The 21,023-nt window shown below is 52.3% G+C and overlaps 2 protein-coding genes across 3 annotated transcripts in view; both read left to right on the top strand.

The window, feature by feature from the left end:
- Positions 1-21,023, top strand: part of CX3CL1 (C-X3-C motif chemokine ligand 1) — a 93,065-nt gene that overhangs the window by 56,559 nt on the left and 15,483 nt on the right. The window lies entirely within an intron of this gene.
- On the top strand, positions 14,220-19,541 carry CCL22 (C-C motif chemokine ligand 22). The gene is made up of 3 exons (XM_081274666.1): positions 14,220-14,312; positions 15,181-15,304; positions 17,941-19,541. Exons 1-3 carry the CDS (start codon positions 14,240-14,242, stop codon positions 18,023-18,025), a joined length of 282 nt encoding a protein of 93 aa, XP_081130792.1. The 5' UTR covers positions 14,220-14,239; the 3' UTR covers positions 18,026-19,541.

Below are 21,023 nucleotides of genomic sequence, written 5' to 3' on the forward strand. Positions count from 1 at the left end.
CTAGATCCCCTATGCATTCCTTAACCAGCGACTCCCTTCCACGTTCAGAGCCGAGGATGGCCAGCCAAATCTCTCCCTCCACATTTAAGAAATTCCTGTGATTACAGTGAGCTCACTAGATAATCCAGAATAATTTCTTTAAGGTCAACTTTCATTTCCCCTTGCCATGGAACCTGACATAGTCATACCTCCCACGGACACTTTTTGGGTGAGGGGGCGTGTGCTAGAGATTGAACCCAGGGATGCTTTACCACTCAACTACCTCCACAGCCCTCTTTCTAATTTTGAGACAGGGTCTTGCTAAATTGCTGAGGCTGGCCTCACACTTGTAATCCTCCTGCTTGGGCCTCCCAGGTTGCTGGGATTACAGACATGTGCCACCACACCCAGCCACACCCACTTTTGATAAGCTTCCAGTTTTCACGTGGTTATTTGTGACACTGTGTGCAGTTTGTCATTGTTCTGTGGGAGGAGAGTTTTAGCTCCTTACCCCGAGTGACAAATTCATATGGTACAAAATGATATAGTCCTGAAAATGACTCCACCAGAGAACAAGCAGTGACATCGTGGAGTCTCATAAGCATAACTTCGACTGAAAGGAGTCAAGCATGGAAGAATGCTTTTCATATGATTCAAGTAGAATCATTGGAAAAGTCCAGGTACCAGGAGTCCCCCAGGGGCGGCTTCCCTTCTTCTATGATTAGAAGAAGTCCTAAGGGGGTTCTGGGTGCTGATATGTTCTGATTTCATTTTTTTTTTTTTACTTTTTATTTTGAAGCCATTCCAAACTTGAGAAAATTTGCAAAAAAAAAAAAAAAAAAAAAAAAAAAAAAAAGCAGTGAAGCAATCCTGTGTTCCTATCACCCCGATTCACCAATTATTGACATTTGATCACTTTAAAAAAAAATCATTCTCTCTGTCCAGAGAGGACTCCAGGCCCAGGCAGTAGGCCAGTAGCCCTGCGGCAGCGGCTCTCTGGGGCGCAGCATGAGATAGTGCGAGGGGAGCTTCGCGGCTGGTCCTTGGGGATCCATTCCCCAGTAGGCTAGGTCGTCCTCAGGCCCCTCGTCTCCTGGGGATTCTGGATGCTCTGGGTTCCCCCCGGATTTCTCCACAGTCCTCCAGGCAAATAAACAGCAAGAAAATGAATGTTAGAACCTTCTATGGAAAGAACCCGGGGCTTGGGGATGACTGTGCCTGAGTTTTCTTCTTCTCTCTTCCCCTCATGCCATCGCTCACCCTTTCCCACTTCCCTTTTCTGCTTCCCTCCCTGGAGGATGTCACCTCCTCTCCTAGTTTCAGCCAACACCTTGTCTGGGGACCATGAACTTGGGATTCCCTGGGCCAAGCATGGTGCTCCTTTGACTTGGCTTTCCCCATGGCGTTGTGAGTGATGGCCACCCAAATGCAAGTCCTGGATCTCACAACCTGGTGGGGCGAGTCAGAGCCTGAGTCCCTCCTGTCTATCCAGCTCCCACTGCCAGTTGGTGACAGAGCTGCGATGCAGTCTGCTCTCTAGAAGTTACAGTTCCATCACATTGGTCCTAACCTACAGGTGCCCAGGTACCTGCCATTTTTTTTTTTAACATTTAGTTTTTAGTTGTAGGTGGACACAATATCTTTGTTTCATTTTTATGTGGTGCTGAGGATTGAACCCAGTGCCTCACATGTGCTAGGCAAGCGCTCTACCACTGAGCCACAACTCCAGTCTGAGGTACCTGCCATTTTTATGCAAAAATATAAAACCCACAAAATATATCAAAGGGCAAAAGAGACAGATGAATGTGGGGCAGGTAGAATGTTTGCTTTTCTAAGGGGCCGTCTTGGAGGAAAGCTGTCCTGTTTTACAATGGGACGTGCCCCGGGAAACCCAACTGGAGCATGCACCCATCAGAACGAGGTTCTGGAGGCTGAATCCTCTTCTCCTGGCCAGTCATTGCTCTTTAGATGATGTCCAGTAGCTCAACATTTGCAGAGACTCTTCACTAAAGAGCCAGCTCTTCACTAAACCAGTTCCTCTTCCTCCTGGGCCCTCAGATACTGGGCTTTCCATCCTACTTGCAGGTAGAGGAGACTACGTGTTGGAATTCCGGCCAATGGAATGCGATCAGACCACATGGACACAAATTCTAGACCTGATCCAAAGAGCTTCCCACACTCTGGGGTCTTTTCTATTTTCTCTTCCATGACTGGATGCTGATGAGCACCCCCAGGTGCTACAGAGCAGATGGGAGGAGCCTCTGTGCCCGGGTCATCACTTGGAGAAGAGCTGCCCGTGAATGAGGAATAGCCTATTGGGACTTTCTGTAATGAGTGATGAACTTCATGTGTCTGAGTCGTTGTATGACTTGGGTTTATCTGCTAATTACATTTTTTTTAAAACCAGGGATTGTACCCAGGGGCACTTAACCACTGAGCTATGCCCCAGCTCTTTTTATTTTTTGAGACAGGATCTTGCTAAGTTGTGTAGAGCCTCCCTCAGTTGCTGAGGCTGGTCTCAAAACTGCGATTCTCCTGCTTCAGCCTCCAGAGCTGCTGGGATTACAGGTGTGCAACACCATACCTGGACTATTATTCACAATATTTGATGTTACATTATCTAACATGTGCTGGCTAACGCATTTCTAATGCTTTCTTTACTAAACTACCAAAAAAAAAAAAAACCAAAAAAATTGATATCCTTCATGTGTTCAACAGTTTCCCCATCCCACGTAAGACAAAAAAGATTTTGTTTTATTTGCTTTTTTGATATGGGGGATTGAATCCAGGGGCACTTAACCACTGAGCCATTTCCTCAGCCCTTTTATGTATTTTTTTAATTTTAGACAAGGTCTCACTAAGTTGCTTAGCACCTTGCTAAGTTGCTGAGGCTGGCTTTGAACTTAAGGTCCTCTATGGGCTAAGGCTGTGGCTCAGCAGTAGGACACTCGCCTTGCACATGGAGGGCCCTGGGTTTGACCCTCAGCACCACATAAAAATAAATAAATAAAATAAAGGTATTGTGTCCAACTACAACTGAAAAAATAAATATTTTTGGAAAAAAAAAAAAAAAGATCCTCCTGCCTCAGCCTCCAGAGCCTCTGGGATTACAGGCATGTGCCACTGCACCTGGACAGAATTATTTTCTTAATCCTCTGTCAATACCCCTGAAACACGATGTGCTCCAGGGGTTTATCCCTTGTGGCCCCCCTGGAGGGACCCTGCCTCTCATGAATCCGCCCTCACAGGGAGCTCCCAGGGGATCTTTGGGATGGAATTAGACGGAGAGACTGGGAGGTGGGTTGGGAGACAGCAAGTGCTACCCTTCCTTTGAGACTTCCTATGAAGGTCCAGTTTCTGGAAGGGGTATGGAGTCCAGGCGCTCTGGAGACGGGGGGGACCCACAGCAGTGTGTGGCCCGCAGATGCGACAGACACAGTGGAGGAAAGAAATGGGGGGTCGGGTGATGTCCTTGAGGAGGAGAGCGGCTTTGTCAGGAGCAAGGAAGACACAAGCCTGGGGACAGACGCCCTCACTGGTGTGGGTGGGTGTGGTCTTCCGGCCACCTCTCTCTTCTGGGGGAAATTAGGATTCAGGGTCACCGGCTGCCAGCGAGGACCATGGAGGAGGAGTTTGGAGCCTGAGTGGTGGTCGAGGAGGGGCCGGGGTGATCAGGACAAGCCGCGGGGATCCTGGTGGCACACGGATCTCCAGAGGTTGGTGATCTTGAGTGGCCGGTTGGCACGGCTGGGTGTTTCTCGGCCACACCCGCGCTGTAGGTGCAGGACGGGAAAATGGAGAGAGATAAGGACGAGAGGCGGAGCAAGGCGCAGGGACGAGGGACAGCGTCAGTCTGGGGGGGGTCATTGGTGTGGGATGCCCCGGGTCATGAGCTGCACTGCTCCTTGATGGTGCTGGACAGGGCGTGGTTGGGAATGGCTTGGCAGTGAGGGGCGCAGGGAGGTGAGGCACAAGTTCACTGGCCGAGAGGAGGTTGCCGATCGGAGGCTGGTACCAAGTCACCATGATGATCATGGAATCTCGTTGGAGAGACTGGCCAGGGCAGAACACTGCCATTGTCAGGGAGGAGAGGGGCTGCAAAGTCCGAAAGGAGGAGAGAGGGGAAATGGATGGTTTGGAAGCAGCCTTGAGGAGCCAGGAGGATCCTCTCCCGCCTCAGCCCCCCCGAGCCACCGCTGCATTTCCGTGCACAGCCACCCTTCAGAAGGCTGCAGGGGAAGCAGGGACGTCAGGGGAGAGCCAGGTTTAGAGCAAAAGGTGAGTGAAAAGATGAAGGGAACGGGGAGGCCCACGCGGGGACGTCCACTCATTCTAGAAGTGTCATAGTGAGAATGTGGAAACAACCTAAATGTTCACCTGGTGAAGGATGGAGGGTTCCAACATAGGGCTGGAGGCTGGGGGCGTAGCTCAGTGGTGGGGTGCTTGCCTCGCCTGCACAAGGCCCCGGGTTCCATCCTCCCTCAGCACAGCAAAAAATAACAACAATCACACAAAGCCATCCATAAAACAGGATGAGCTGCTCACAACAGTGACAAATGACGTGCTAAAGGCATCAGGAGGAAGAAAAGCTGATACAGGAGTGGAGGAAGTTGTCCCTGGTGACACTGGGCAAGGTGCCACTTGTATAAAATGTTAAGAGCCACAAAGCAGAGTCGTGGAATTTGTTGATGGGGCCATAATGGTACAACGGCCTCCTTGGGTGGAGCAAGTTCCCCAGAATCTCCACGTGGTGTGTTTGTGGTTGTCCATGGAAAGAGAGGGAGAGAAGCTTCTGTTGTACCTAAAATATTTTACCTCTTAATGAAAAATCAAAAAGAGTAAAGAGTGCAAACCAAAACAGAGGGAAATGTCAACTGCTGTTGGATCTGGGCTGCGAGTCCTAAGATTTATTTAATTTTTTTTGTATATTTGAAAGATTTCATTTAGAAATTTAAAGGATAAAAAAACCCGGGGAGAGGGAATTTCTAGAAAGTACAGTGATCAGGCCAGGTGCGGTGTCACACGCCTGTAATCAATCCCAGCTGCTCTGGAAGCGGAGGCAGGAGGATCTCAAGTTCAAGTCCAGCCTCAGCAATTTAGCGAGGCTCTCAGCAACTTAGGGAGACTCTGTCTTAAAATTAAAAAATAAAAAGGGCTGGGGGTGTGGCTCAGTGGTTAAGTACCTCTGGGGTACCCACCTCCACTCCCAAGAAAAAAACCTGTTGCAGTTCAACCACACAAAGACACTCAACCTGATTTAAAAAGATACATACATTGGGGCTGGGGATGTGGCTCAAGCGGTAGCGTGCTCGCCTGGCATGCGTGCGGCCCGGGTTTGATCCTCAGCACCACGTACAAACAAAGATGTTGTGTCTGCCAAAAACTAAAAAATAAATATTAAAAATTCTCTCTCTCTCTCTCTCTCTCTCTCTCAAAAAATAAATAAATAAATAAAAAGATACATAAAGGACTTGAACAGATATCTTCCCAAAGAATATATCCAAATGGCCAATATGCACATGATAAGATGCTAAATATCATTAATCATTAGGGAAGTGCTAATCAAAACCACATGGTACCACCTCACACCCAGTAGGATGGTTGAGATGGTTAGAGCAGACACTGGTGAGGAAATAGAGGGATCAGAGCCCTCAGTCATTGATGGTAGGAATGTAAAAGAGTACAACCTCCTTGGAAACAGCCTGGCAGATCCTCAAAAAGCTAAACATAGAGTTTCCATACAACCTACAATTCCATCCTACACATGTATCCCCAAAGCATTAAAAACACGCAACTGGATGCAAAGGCTCATACCTGTAAGCTCAGAAGACCGAGGCAGGAGGATTGCAATTTTAAAGCTAGACTCAGCAATTAGTGAGACTGTCATTAATTTGCTAAGGTCCCGTCTCAAAATAAAAAATAAAATGGACTGGGTATGTAACTCAGTGGTAAAACACTCATGGGTTCAATCCTCACTACAAAAAAAGAAAAGAAGAAAGAAAGAGAGAGAGAGAGAGAGAGAGAGAGAGAGAGAGAGAGAGAGAAAGAAAGAAAGAAAGAAAGAAAGAAAGAAAGAAAGAAAGAAAGAAAGAAAGAAAGAAAGAAAGAAAGAATTGGAAACATGTTCCCAAGCCAGGCATTGTGGCAATGCCTGTAATCCCTGCAACAAGGTAAACCGAGGCAGGAGGATCACAAGTTGGAGGCCAGCCTCAGCGACTTAATGAGATATTGTTTCAAAATTAAAAATTAAAATAAAAAGTGTTGGGTTTTGGGCTGGGGATGTGGCTCAAGCGGTAGCGCGCTCGCCTGGCATGCGGGAGGCCTGGGTTCGATCCTCAGCACCACATACGAACAAAGATGTTGTGTCCGCTGAGAACTAAAAAAAAAAATAAATATTAAAAATTCTCTCTCTCTCTCTCTCTCTCTCTCTCTCTCTCTCTCTCTCTCTCCTCTCTCTCCCTGTCTCCCCTCTCTCACTCTCTCTTTAAAAAAAATAAATAAAATAAAAAGGGTTGGGAATGCAGCTTGGTGGTAAAGCAACTGAGTTCAATTTGTAGTAAGTACCAAAAAAAAAAAAAGAAAGAAAACATGTTCACATAAAAGCTTGTATCCAACGGCCCCCAAATGGAAACAACCCCAATGTCCATCAGCTGATGAATGGATAAAGTGCAGGCTCTCCGCATCATGGACTATCAATCATCAACAGAAAAGAATGAAATGTCAACGCGTGCTCTGCACAGGGGACTCTGGGTGCCTTGGGCTAAGTGGCAGGAGTCAGACATGAACCTCATGTACCTTATGATCCCTTTTCTGCAAAACGCCATTGAAAGGCAAACCCAGAGAGGTGGAAAGTGTGAGGGTCTGGAATAGGTGACAAACAGAGAGTGGTGCTGTGGAGCGGGCTCCTTCCTGGGGTGTCCAACCTTGCCAAGACAGGAAGAAGCACCAAAGCTTACACTTTAAAAGGCTGAGTTGGATAGTATGTAAGTGACATCTCAATTAGAAACGGACGCCCAGCACGGGCAAGCGCACACGCCGCTAGTCCCAGTGGTTTGAGAGGCTGAGGCAGGAGTTCAAAGCCAGCCTCAGCAAAAGGGAGGCACTAAGCAACTCAGTGAGATCCTATCTCTAAATACAATACAAAATAGGGCGGGGATGGGGTTCAGTGGTTAAGTTAGTGCCCCTGAGTTCAATCCCTGGTACAAAAACACACAAAAAAACAGAACCTAAAGAACTGAAGTCAAATCCAGGCTCCATCAGTGTGGCCTGGGCAGATGGTTTCCATTCCCTGAGCCTTGGTCCCTCATTGGAGGGAGGATGGCTCAGGTTGCGCTGACGGAGGTGGATTCCATAGGTGACTTGTTACCATCACTGCCACCTTTACCGGGATGGGACCACGCATAGGCTGCATGTAGTTAGGGCGCAGCTGGGCTTTATTGTCAGACAGGCCTCAGCAAAACCCGTTGGCTGGGGGCTCTCTGGTTTTGTTTCTTCATCTGAGAAATGGGCATAACAATAGTAGCCTCTTTAAAATGTTTTTCCAGGGAGACAATGAGATAGTGAATGTGAAATACCAGACACAATAAGTCTAGCTCTCTGTAGGTACCAGTTTATTAGTCAGCTTTCCATGACTATGACAAAATGCCTGAGGTGATCAAGGTATAAAGAAAAATGGTTTATTTTGATTCACAGTTTTAGGGGTTTCAGTCCATGACCATTGGCCCCTTGCTTTGGCTTGTGGAGAAGCAGCACATCATGGTAGGACTGTGTGGAGAAAGAAGAGCGGAGTGGCCTGCAATCCCCTTTGAGTGCACACCCCTAACAACCCTAAAACCTAAGCCTCCTGCTAAGTCCTAACTTTTAAATGTTCTATCACCTGCCAATAGCTCCACAGTCTGGGACCAAGCATTGAACACATGGAGGAAATTCTGGGTCCACCGTGGCATTACCATCATCATCATCACCAGGATTATATTACTGAGGCGGCGGTTGTCACTGGGGCCATTTAGCCCCCAGAAGGCTTTTCCTTCCTTCTCCGGCCTTTCCTGTCCTCCGAGAGCTTTCCCTGCTTGGCAGTCTCCCAGGGTCCACATGGATGCAGCCTCAAAGCCCCGGCCTCCTCCTGGGATCCTGCTCACCTCTCCTGGCTCACGAGGGCCCTGGATTTGCACGCCCGCTGCCCCCACGCTTTCCCTTCCTCCTGCTCCTGGGACAAGCTGGGTGCTGGCCTCCACCAGCCGGAAGAGGAGGCTTCAGGATGGGGCTCACAGCGCTCAGGGCCAAGGGCCTAGGTGGTCCTCCCCGGGGGCGCACCCTGCTCTGCGGAAAAGAGGAAGCTTGTGGCTGATATTTAAAGCAGGGACTTTCTGTGTCTCAGTGGAAGCAAAAACCCAGCCACCGTACTTCTAGGAATTCATCCTCGCACCGCCCTGCCCTCTGAATCCACTCCAGGAATGTTATTTGGTCATTTTTATGTAAATGAAAAAGGAGGGGGAAACCCTAACTGTTGCCCATGGGGGACTGGAGTGAGCATCAGGAGCCTCCATGGAGTGGGGGACCCTCCGCCTCTGGGAAGAGAGGGCTCCCCACATGGACTTCAGGTGGAGCAAGCGGGATGCCTCGCTTTGTGCCCACCGACTGCCGCCCTCCCACCTCATCCTCCCACCTCCCCTCCCTTCTTCCTTCTTGCTGTCCATCTTTCCTTCCTCCTCCCTTCCTTCCTTCCTACCCTCTCATTTCTTTCAATGAGCGCCTGGATTTATGAGCTTCCATAGGCGTAAAGCATTTATTTATTTATTCATTTATTTATTTTTATTTTTTGGTACTAGGGATTGAACCTAGGGGCTCTCAACCACTGAGCCACATCCCCAGCCCTTTTCATATCTTATTTAGAAACAGGGTCTTGCTAAGTTACTTAGGGCTCACCAAGTTGCTGAGGCTGGCCTTGAACTTCAGATCCTCCTGCCTCAGCCTCCAGAGCTGCTGGAATTACAGGAGTGCACCCCTATTCCCAGCTGGTGTAGACCATCTGTGAAGAACAAATAAGAAATCATTGAGCCTGGGGCCTCTGAGGGAAGACATGATATCTGGGGGTAGTTCTCAGAGGAGAATTACTTTTCGGTCCACACCGTAGATTTAGAATGGCATCTTTTCGCACAGGCCGTTCATGCACACGGAAAAGTCAAATCACACAAGAGGGCGTTTGGTGGAAAGTCACTCACCCTGCCCGCGGCCGAGGTCCCCTCTTCAGAGGCAGCTAATGCTCTCAAGTCGCTCATGTATCTTTCCAGAAGTGAGCAGTGCCTTCTTGGAAATGCACACTGGGTGTTATGCATTTTTATTGTGATAAAATGTGCATCACAGAAAATTCACCATTTTAACTTTTTATTTTTTTATTTATTTTTTGCAGTGCTGGGGATCAAACTTAGGGCCCCCCCTGCCAAGTCTGGGTCCACCACCGGCCTGCCACCACATCCTAAATTCTAAGCATTTTTAAGTGTGCGGTTGAGCAGCCTTAACTCCAGCCACGGGGCAGCCTCACACACTCCGTCCGTCTCTAGAAGTCCTTCATCTTCCCAAACGGAAGTTCTGTCCCCATAAAACACATGCAGATCCCCGCCTCCCCACCCTGGCAGCCTCCCTCTGCTCTCTGTCTCCATGAGTTTGACTCCTCCAGGCCCCTCCTGTTAGTGCAGTGACCCCCCATCGGTCCTTTTGTCCTGGGTTGACTTTGCCTAGCAGTGTCTCAGGTCCTCTGGGTGTCAGACCGTCCTTCCCTTTAAAGACCCAATAACGTCCATCCCACGCCCGGCCTGCCCTTTCCTGTCTGTTGGTCGGATCATGGACATTTGGGGTGTTTCTTCCTCTATGTATTTTATTGTTTGCTTGTTTATGAGATGGGGTCTCCCTCCGCTGCCCAGATGGCCTCGACTCTTGGGCTCAGGCCATCCTCCTGCCTTGGCCTCCTGAGCAGCTGGGACCACAGCAGGTGCCACTGTACAGAGACCTGGCTTTGTTTTTTGGTTTTTGTTTTTTTTTTTAATAAACGAAAGTTAGTTCAAACAAGAGGAGAAGGAAGGCTGGGGCAGAGGATTGGGTCTGGGAGACAGGCACACACGGAGGCAGCACGGGGTGAGGCTCTGTCACTTCCTAGGAGGAGAGAAAACACCCGGTCATCCGTGCCCCCAGCTGTGCCTCAGTGGTTCCCCACCTGCAGCCCGAGAGGAACCGGCTCCCCTTGTATTTTAGAAGACCAGCCCGTCCCTGGGCCTGTCTGGGCGCCCACCCCTTCTTCAGCCCTAGGGAGCCCAAGGGCGCCGGGGAGCAGAGGCCATAGGCCCACAGGGAAGGGGCTGGGGCTGGGGCGCTGCTGCAGAGCCCGGAGGGACCTGGGGCCCGGCCAAGTCCCTGGGGACCCAGGTGCTCTCCAGGAGGTCCCTCAGCCCACCCATGCAGGGCCTCAGCCCTGGCAGGGCCCCTGTAAGAAAACCCCAACTTCAGAGGAAAAACCAGCACCAATTCTGTCACTCCATCCTCCAGTGACAGCTCTGTGCTCACAGGATGGCTCCGCTTCAAATATTTCTTGGCTGAAGCAGGAGTTTGACACCAGCCTGGGCAGCATAGCAGGTTTCTTCATGACATTTGAAATGTCCAGGAAGAACTGTAAGTAGTTCAACCATCCCCAGGACATTTGCCACCAGGCTGTACCCTTGTCACCATGGTGCATTTTGCCATTTTTGCTTTGTCTCACCTTTCTCTCCCTGGGACTTTCTCACCCTTATGCACACAGCCAAGCACACACACACACACACACACACACACACACACACACACACATGCTACATAGATATCAGTGCATATCTCTGTGTGTGTGCATTTGACAAAAACAAGTGCACGTACATGCATATTTGTATACCCCTACACCCTCGTCTGCATACACACTGCACACACGCATTTTCCCCTGAACTCTTTGAAATTAAGGACATCATGACCTTCATCTCCAGATACTTCCTTCAATACCTATCTCCTAAGAATGGGACCTTTCTCCTGCAACCCACGAAGTCTTCATGCACCCAGGGAGATCAACAACAAACCCTACTGTCACCCCACACCCAGGCTACATTCAGGTTCCCCGGATGTTCTCTAAAGGTCTCTTATAGCTGGTTTTCAAAACTAGAAGTCCTGTCGGGTGCGGTGGTGCACACCTATAATCCCAGTGGCCAGGGAGGCTGAGGCAGGAGGATCTCAAGTTCAAAGCCTCAGCAACGTAGCAAGGCCGTGAGCCACTTGGTGAGACCCTGTCTCTAAATAAAATTCAAAAAAGGCTGGGGATGTGGCTCAGTGGTTCAGCGCCCCTGGGTTCAATCCCTGGTACCAAAAAACAAAACAAAACAAAAAAAACAACAATAAAACCTAGAATTCAACCCAGGTCCACATACTGCATATGGCTGCTATGTCCCTTACGTCCCTAGAGACTGACACTAAATGTCCTGGCCACTTAACATTGTCTTTTAAATGGCGTTATCTTCTTGCTGGCCCTGGGAAGTGGCCCCGCAGAGGTCTGAAGGCCCCTCTGTCTGATTGTTTCCTTATTGGGTCATTTATCTTCTTCTACTTCCTGTATTTCTTTTTGAAACTGGAAGTTAGTCCTGAGAGCATATATATATATATATTTAACTGAACATTAGTCCCAGTGGCTTGTCTGGATTTGGAGGGACACTTTATTGGTAAAAAAACACATATCATACGCTCACCGTCGCAACTGTGCAACGCAGTGACATGAAGTATGCTCTCACAGTTGGCAGCCATCACCACAATCTGTCTCCAGAACTGAGACTCCGTCCCATCAGACACTAACTCCCAGTGCCCCTCCCCGATCCCGCCACAGCCCCTGGCAACCACCCTCCCACCTTCTGGATTTATGGATGTGACCACTCTAGTGACTTGACCGCCGTGGAATCAGACATTGTCCCTTTATGACGAGGCTGGTGTAGTGCCCTTGGCCAAGAGCCCCCCAAGGCAGGGCTGTGCCCGTTGTGTTGAGTCCTTTCAGGAGGCTCATGGGCCCTCTGCCTGACCTGCCTGTCAGCCTCTCCCCTCTGGCCACCCTGCTGGGCCAGCACTCTCCCCAGCTCTTACCCCCACACCCACCCCGTCCCAACCACCACAGGGCCTTTGCACTTGTGTTTTCTCCCTGGAAGGCTCCACCCTGTTTTCTGGGTCTTGGCTGGAACCTGGAACGTCACTCCCTCCTGAGGCCTTCCCTGTCCACAGCTGCTGCCCACAGCTGCTCCCCCTGGTCTGCCTCTTCTCCCCTTTCCTGTTGTCTTGGTGGCATTCATCACAGGGACAGGCCCTTGTCTGGTATTATTTGCCTGTTGTCTGTCTCAGAGGCAAACGCCACAGACGCAGGGAACTCTGCTTTCCCCAACTCTTGGCAGCACACCGGGCACATAGTAGGTGCTTGTGTTAGTTCCTCCTCGCTGCTTTAACAAATCACCACAAACCACAGGAGTGTACAACGGTGCAGCTCAGGAAGCTGACGTCTTAACTCTGTCTCATTGGACTACTCAAGGCGTGGCCAGGGCCGTGCTCCCCGGTGGCTCTGGGTACCCTCCGGTTCCTCACCCTTTCCAGCTCCTCCAGGTCCCTGCTTGCCTGGCTCCACAGTCCTGCACCGTTTGGTCCCTGCCCTGTCACCTTGTTTCCTCTTCTGACACTGGCCACTGCCCTCTCTTGGGATGACCCTGGGATTACCTGGTCACTTGAATGACCCAGGACATCTCCCTATTTTAAGATCTTCAGCTTAACCATACCTGCAAAGTCCTTTTCAACACGTAAGGTGACACATTCACAGATCGAGGGTTTAGGACGTGGCTCTTTTTAGGGGACCATTGCTCCACCCAGGGTTCAATGACCACTTGTGAAATGAAGGAACGATCGAGTCGGAGATGGGTCCCCGGCCCACGGGACCCTGAGTCTTGAGGTGCAGGCCTGGCTCAGGTGCTGTGAGGCTGGGTCATTTCGGACAAGTCCTCTCTTGCTCTGAGCCTCAATTTCTGAGCTCCACCTGAGCCTGGCCCTTGGAGGGGACTAGGGACAGCAAGAAAGGGGACACCAGCCCTCAGAGCACTTGGGGTTTGGCTTCTGAGGAACCTGAGAAAGACAGAACCTGGCCCAGTGGGCTGGGGTCCCTGGGACAGTGGAACGCCCTGAGGGGGTGGCTCACCAAGGAGGTGACCTCTTCATCCGCTCCTGACGCATGACTTGGAGTCTGTGCGGTGGAGGAGTGGAAAGTGGAATCGCGCCGGGGCAGGCTGCAGACCTCTTTGAGGAACTGTGAGGAGCGTGGTGTGACCCGCAGGGCGGGAGGCCACGGGAGCAGGTCAGGAAAGGAGGCCTGGGCCGTCAGGCTAGGGGCCTGGCCCTGCTCAAGTCCACGGGGAGCACAGCAGGGTTTGAAGCAGGGAGAGGGGTGTCAAGCTCGTCTGGGTCACGCACTGTGGCTGCTGCCATGTGGGGAAGGGATGGAGGGGACGCTGTCCAAGACTGAGGTGGAGGTGACCTCAGTGGGGCAGGGGCAGTGGGGACAGAGATCGGGGGAGGTGAGGAAGTAGAACCAGTGGTCATGGTGTCCGGTGAGGAGGAGGGTAAGAAGGAGAACCAGCAAGGTGGGGGTGTGGAAACTCCTTAAAGACTCATGAGTGGCCCACAAGCTCTAGGTGGCCCAGGTGGGGACTTAGGGAGAAGCCCCAGAAGGCTAGGAAGGGGCAGAGACCAACCCCAGGGGCTCATGGGCCACTCCCCTCCAAGAGAAGTGGGTGACGTGGGTCAAGCCGGAGACGGACCTCAGCTCCGGGAGAGGGCTTGTCACGTCACCCACTGAGGGACACAGGTCATGGAAACACCTCCCCACCCGCTCCTGGGAGACCAGCCCCTGAGACCTGCAGGGACAAGGCCCCTCGGAAAGCAGACCCCGAGAGGGAGGGGCCCGGAGGCCTGGCTCAAGGGGGATTTTGTAAATCTCTGGAGGCCCGGAGTTGGACGGGGTGGGGGTCCCCCCACCGAGTGGTTCCCCGTCACAGAATCTCCTTGGGAGGAAGTGAGGACTTCTCCTTTCAAGATCTGAATGTCAGAGGCTCTGGGCTCACGGGTGACTAAGAGGTGTCTGAGCCTGGTGGGTGGAGGGATGGCTTAAATACCAGGTCCTCCTGTCCCCTGGTGACTGCGGACGCCTGAGCCGGCACTCACAGCACAGAGCATGGCCAGCCTGCAGGCTCCGCTCCTGGTGGCCCTCATCGTCCTCTCTGTGGCTCTACAGGCAACGGATGCAGGTGAGACTGGGCAGCAGGAGGGTTCCCCCCAGAGGCCAGCCCAGGCCCGGCTCCTGGAGAGGGCACTGCGCTGAGGGCAGAAGAGCCCAGCCCGCTGTTGGTCCTCTGGCTTTGGGTTGGTCGCAGGGCTCTCCTGGGTCTCAGTTTACACAGCTGTTAAATGGGTAATCTAAAGGCTTGGCATCTAGAGCTGTCTCCGCTAGGTTGGGGGGTTGTGGTGGACAAGACCCAGGGATTCCCCCGTCCCTGGAACACAGGGCCTTTGGGGTGTGGATGCAGAGCCCCCGAGGGCCTGACCTGAGTAGGAAAAGGCAGAGCAGGGACAGCTGGGAAAGTGGGTCCTGTTCCCACCACCCAGTTTCTCTGGCACCTGCCCTCAATAAGGGGGTCCAGGCTTCCTTCACCACACATGGGCTCCCTGCTCCGAGTCAGGTAGAGTCAGACAGCCACCATGTCACTGCTCATAGTGTTGAGTGTCCTCAGAGCTTCCCCAGCACAGAAGGCCCATGAAGCGGGGACCATTACCAACCCACTTGTCAGCCGAAGCTGCTGGTCCGCAGGCCTCACCCTGATAGCAAGTCCCAGGATCCTTCTGGCTCAGAGTGGCTGAGACCCACCGGGAAGCTGGGGCTCTTGTCTCTGCTCAGCAGCTCTCATCCCACCCCCTGAGCTACCCACTCCAGAGTGTAGGTCCGGGGCCCTCATGGCTCCTCAGAGGCTAGGGTTTTTGAAGGCCTAGAATCTTCTGGACACCATCCTTCCACATGAGAGCAGAATCTCTTCCCTGGAGGGGCCTGGGCCAGGGGCTGGGGCCCAGGGTGACCTCTCTGTGCTCCACCTTGCTCACCCCTGGGCATCCCTGTCCCAGGCCCCTATGGCGCCAACGTGGAAGACAGCATCTGCTGCCGGGACTACATCCGCCTCCCGCTGCCCCAGCGTCTGGTGAAGAGTTTCTACTGGACCTCAGACTCCTGCCGCAGGCCGGGTGTCGTGTGAGTAGAGAGTGGGGCCACAGGGCCTTGGAGGGGATAGCCCAGGTAGCCCAGATGTAAGTGGGTGGGGCGGACTCGGGGCTGGAGGAATGCAGCCGGGCCTCTGGATGCCAGTTGAAAGAGTTGGCTGGAAGAGATGGCTCACCCCAGGTTGGCGTGTTCCGAAAATAAAAATAATGTGATCATTCGACAAATATTATAGGACATTGTACTATGCATGCCAGAGTCTGAGGATGCACGGGGTGCCGCCCGGGCATGGGCACGGCAGCATAGGCAGTAGGCGGCTACTGGCTGATAGCTCTAGGGAACAGTCCTGGGCACAGGTGACCATGGCTTGGAGCCGCTGCCATCAGAAGCATCCCAGTCTCCCCAGTCCCCTGGGAGCTATTTGAGGACGCCCATTTTGATCAGCACAACAACATTAAGAGCTAGCACTTGTGAAGCGCTTCCCATACCCAGCCTTGCCTGAGCTGGCCCATGTCAACTCCCTTGGTCCTCACAGCCTTCATTCCAGAAGCTTCCACTGTTCCCATTTTCCGGATGGAGAGGCCGGCTCCTAGAGGGAAGGCCCAGCTCCAGTGTGCTAGGACCCCGGGGCCTTGTGCTGCCTTTCTCCTGAGAGTCCTGTTCTCTGCTCTTGGCTGCCTTTCCCTTGGCCCCCACCTGGCTGGGAGACCCCTGTTTCAGTGGTAGCCCCCTGACGGCTTCCCGCTCCCCAGATCTGTGGCCTCCACATCTCACACGCAGTCGAGCTGGGCTGGGGCTCAGGACCCCCTTGGGGCTCCATCACCAGCCCCCTCCCATCTTTCTCCTCCCCACTGCTGACTCCAGCTCTTAGGGGGGGTCGCAGGTGGGGACAATGAAGGCCTGAGCAGGAAGCCTTCCCAGGGTTTCACATTCCCCTTCCGGGCCTCTGTTGCCTGTCAGTACAGGGGAAGGAATGACCTGTGTCCATCGAACACATATGGACTCATGTATCCTGGAACCCCTCCCTTTCCATGGGTGAGGAGATGGCACAAAGGAGCTAAGTGGCCCCTTGAGCATCACAGGGCACAGTGACAGCCTGTGGGAGGTGTAAAGCTCATTGCCCGGCATGTAGTAGGTGCTCAGTAAAAGAGGGCACACATGTGATCCTTGGGTTCTGAGCCAGCTGGGGCTCTAGAGAGAATGTGGCTTGACAAATGGGGAGATGGAGGCTCAGGGAGGAGCCGGGTCTTGCTCACGGACCACAGTGGCTGGGCGGGCCGCCCATGGGGCCCGGGTGGGCATTGTTGCCTTCTTTAGTCTTTCTCTATTCAGTTGTCTGTGCAGTGGGGCAGGCCAGGGGGTGAGGGGACCAAGAACTCCTGGGCAGGGTCTTGAGAGGCAGGAAGGGAATCCTGGGCAGGGACATGGCTCCCACCACCAGCCAGCCGTGAGCCCACCCCTGTCGATATCTGCTCCAGGGCCAGGGCCCACGTGTTTGCTGAAGTGGGGAGGCAAGAGCCGAGGTCACACTTATTGTGTGATCCTGGGCCAGAGCCCACCTCTCCTCCCTGAGCCTCCGGCCTCTCAGAGGGCCAGGGGAGTCCCAGCTTCGCGATCATGGTGCAGCCAGTTGCTTTACCTCCGTAGACCTCAGTTTCTTGTTTCTTTCTTTTTCTTTTTTCTTTTTTTTTTTTTATGGTACAGAGGATTGAACCCAAGGGTACTTAACCACTGAGCCACATCCCCAGCCTTTTTAATTTTCTATTTTGAGGCAGGATCTCACTAAATTTCTTAGGGCCTTGCTAAGGAGCTAAGGCTGGCTTCAAACCTGTGATTTTCCTGCCTCAGCCTCCCAAGTCACTGGGATTATAGGCATGTGCCACTATGTCCAGTGACTTCAGTTTCTTCAGTTTCTGTAAAATGGGTTGAATAATAGGGCCTCAACAGGTTATTGTGAGAATTAAGAAAATCCATGTAGGTGGGGGCACCTTGGCTCACAACTGTAAATCCCCCAGTGGCTCAGGAGGCTGAGACAGGAGGATCATGAGTTCAAAGCCAGACTCAGCAACAGTGAGGCACTAAGCCACTCAGTGAGACCCTGTCTCTAAATAAAATACAAAATAGGGCTGGGGATGTGGCTCAGTGGCCGAGTGCCCTGAGTTCAATCCCTGGTACCCCGCCCCTTGCCAAAAACAAAGAAAATCAGTGTAAAAAAATCATGCCAGCTCCTGGCGTAACTATATAGCACCTACTATGTGCTGCAGCACTTCAGTGTGTAATTTTTTGAGTACTCGAGTTTGCATTAACTCATCAAATTTTCATCAAGTTTACACTATGATTATCATCCCCATCTTACACCTGTGGAAACTGAGGCTCAGGGAAGTTAAGCGACTTGCTAACAAGTGGCCAGGCTAGAGCTGAACTCAGAGAGGCTGGCTCCAAAGTCCACCACCCAACCCTCTGGGGCTCTGGGGGTGGAGCATGTCCTGACCAGGCAGTCAAGGCTGGGGACTGAGGAGCGGAGGATCCTGAAAGCCCTTCCTGCTCCCCTCCTCTTCTTGAGAAATGTGGTTTGCATACAGTAGGTGGGCCATAAATGCTAAGGTCCTGGAGTGTGTGTGCTGGATGCTAATGCTACCACGCGTCTCCCTGGCATCTCCTCCCTCCAGCTTGCAAACCATCAGGGACCGGGAGATCTGTGCCAACCCCAAACTGCCCTGGGTGAAGAGGATCATTCAGAAGTTACAAGAGTGAGAAGGTCCCGGATGACCACGGCCTTGGCTTTCGGAAGGCTCCGCGAGCCCTCCCTCTCCGCCATCATGGCAGCTGCCAAACAGAAGCCTGTGCCAGCGACTCCGCATTCCCTGAGCTCCGTCCCAGCAGCTGTCCCCTCAGCCAGGCCTCCTGGTCACCTCTCCTCCCCTGGGGCAGTCTCTGCCCTGGCTCCTCATGGCTTCCAAGCTCCTGGACCTGCTCCCAGCCTCCAGGTCTGCTGGTCTCCAGCCTCGTCCCCTCCCCTCCTGCACACTGAGCTGCAGTCTCCCGCCTCCCGTCCCAGCCCCTCATTTGTACCCCTGGGCATGTCCCTCTGAGGCCTTGCTTGCTTCGGCAGGCCACGATGGAGTTTCATTCTGTGACTTTCCTGGTCCCCAACAGACTCAACCTCAGTCTGCTCGGGATCTGGGGCTGCCTGCTGTCCGGCCCTCCTGGTTAGGCCAAGGTCCCCATCTGTGTTACTCTGTCTGCTGGCCTCCAGGCCCTGGGCCTGAATCCAAGAGTAGCAAGGGGCCACAGGCTGAATCAACAAGAATAATGTCCCTCCATCTTTCACCAAAAGGATGTAATCCTTCAACACAGACACAGGTCACTAGAAAGGGGACAGCTGTGTCAAATATGAATTCCCAAATTTGCCCAAATTCATCCCCCTGCACCAAATTTTTGCTATCTACTGGGTCTTTTTTTAAAAAAAAAAATCTTAGTTTTAATTTTAATTATTTTTTCTTTTTTTGGCTCTGGGGATTGAACTAGGCAAGCGCTCTGCCGCTGAGGTGCCTGCCCAGCGCGGCTTGGGCTTCTTGCTCTTTTTCTTCCCTCAGACTTGGTGGCCCTCTGACATCCAGCACTCAGGCCCCAGCTCCACCCCACGCCACCTCCCTCCTCCTTCCCTAAATAGCTGATAACCGAATTCATGCTGTGGTGTCAACGTCTACCTGACTTGGTATTATAAGCTCCAGTTATTTATATGTGAAAAGAATGTAACTACTTAAGAGGAAATGAAAGAATAGGGGGATTTCAGGAATTGGGTGGGAGGGGACAAGGTCCTGGCCTGAGAGGCGGCTGGCGTGGTGGGGCAGCTGTGGGGGGGTTTACAGTGACATGAAGGAGTCCGTCTGCAGGTGGTGGGGGTCAGGCTAAGAACTGGGACTCGGGACTTACCTGTACCTCCCCGGGGACAGCAGTGTCACAGGTGGGGGGAGTCCTTTTCGGAGGGACTCAGTGGGCGATTGGAACTGTGTGACCCCTGAGGAGATGGGTGCCCCTCTCTAGGCCTCACCTGAGGAGGGAGGAGGAGAAGAGCCGCCTCAGGGGGCTGTGAAGGGCTCAGGGTCAGTGTGCAGGGAGGGATGGTTTGCCAGCCGCGTTGCTGCGTCTCTCAGGGCCTCTGTCCTTCCCGGAGCCCGGGGTCATCCGCCTGCCACAGGCCCTGCTCACCTGCCTGCTGCCTGTGAGCAGAGCCCTCACCTGCCCTGGGGTCCCCTTCCTTGCTGCCCACCCCCTCTGCTGCCCAGACTTTCTGGAAAATAAATCCTCTTAAATAGTGTTTGCTGTGGCTTTTGGTGTTTGCTGTTCCCGCAAGATGGTGCACGGAGTCCCCCTCTCTCCCACTGGGAAGTCTTGACACTGAGATATGAGAGGACTTGTCAAGGTCCCCAGGGAGGGGAAACAGGGCTGAGGGGCAGCACTCAGGGGCCAACAAGGAGGCCCAGACATTTCCCCAGAGCCCCACCACCCAGCCCACACTGGGACCCGCTGTTAGGAGGATTTGAAGAGGCCATTTACTTAGTCCCCAAGTGGAGAGACTGAAGCAGCACAGTCATTCAACCACCCAGCCTTAGCCTTCCTGACCGCAAGGGATGCTGGGAAACGGCCAGCTGTGTGTCCAGGAGGAGGAGGAAGCGGGTCCGGGGCTCACTGGGTGCTGGACTCCTTGGGGGTCCTCGGCTGTCCATGGACCTGGCCCTTCCCTGGAGCTCGGGATACAGCTCATTCACTCTCCTGAGACAACAAAGAAGCCTTCTGCCCTTGGATGCCTTCATTATTTCCCGAGCATAAGCAGCGGTTCTGTGGACATCTGGCCACAAGTGTTCTTTGTCCCCATATCTGCCTCTCACAATGCAATTTCCAGGGCAGCAGCCCCAGACACCCAGAGCACTTGCCAGAAAGAAGCATCTGGAAGGGCACATATTGTGGATTCTGACAAATATAGGAACTCTCCCTGGCTGGGCAGCTGGAGCAAGGTGCTGTGCCCCTCTGAGCTTCAGTCTGTCTCGTGAACAAGGGACAGAAAAGTCTATGTCAGTTCATGTGACTGTCAAAATCCAATGAGACAGGAAGGCAAGGAGAGCCCAGTAACAAAGTGGGGGACTTGAATGGACCTTTCTCCAAAGAAGATACTCAGCAACTCAGTGAGACCCTGTCTCTAAATAAAATACAAAATAGGGCTGGGGATGGGGCTCCATGGTCGACTGCCCCTGAGTTCAATCCCCAAGACCAAAACAAACAAATACATGAAAGATACTCAATGCCACCAATCATTGGGAAATACAAATCAAACCACAATGACATACCACTGCACACCCATCAGGATGGCTACTATCAAACCAGCCAACAAAAAAGCTACTGTGGAGGCTGAGGCAGGAGGGTTCCAAAGTTTGAGACCAGCCTTTCAAAATCACAAAGGGCTGGGGATGTAGCTCAGTGGTCAAGGACATGCCTATCATGCCTGAGGTCCTAGGCAAACCCCAGCACTGCAAAAACAAATGAAAGACCCAGACAGGGACAAGTGTTGGGGAAGGTGTTGAGAAATTGGCACTCTTTCATGCTGGTGGTGGGAAATAGAAAATGTTGCAGCTGCAGTTTTTTTTTTTAATTAAATAGAATTATATGATCCAGCAATTGCACTTCTGGATAGGTCTACCAAAAAAAAAAAAAAAAAAAAAAGAAAGAAAGAAAGAAAAAAGAAAAAGAGAGC

The sequence above is a fragment of the Spermophilus citellus genome (assembly GCF_964194105.1).
Source record: "Spermophilus citellus genome assembly, chromosome: 18".
NCBI lineage: Eukaryota > Metazoa > Chordata > Mammalia > Rodentia > Sciuridae > Spermophilus > Spermophilus citellus.

Coding starts and splice junctions, on each gene's coding strand:
- CCL22 (XM_081274666.1), top strand. CDS start 14,240: ATGGCCAGCCTGCAGGCTCCGCTCCTGGTGGCCCTCATCGTCCTCTCT. Junction 14,313..15,180: donor TCTACAGGCAACGGATGCAG/GTGAGACTGGGC, acceptor TCCCTGTCCCAG/GCCCCTATGGCGCCAACGTG. Junction 15,305..17,940: donor TGCCGCAGGCCGGGTGTCGT/GTGAGTAGAGAG, acceptor TCCTCCCTCCAG/CTTGCAAACCATCAGGGACC.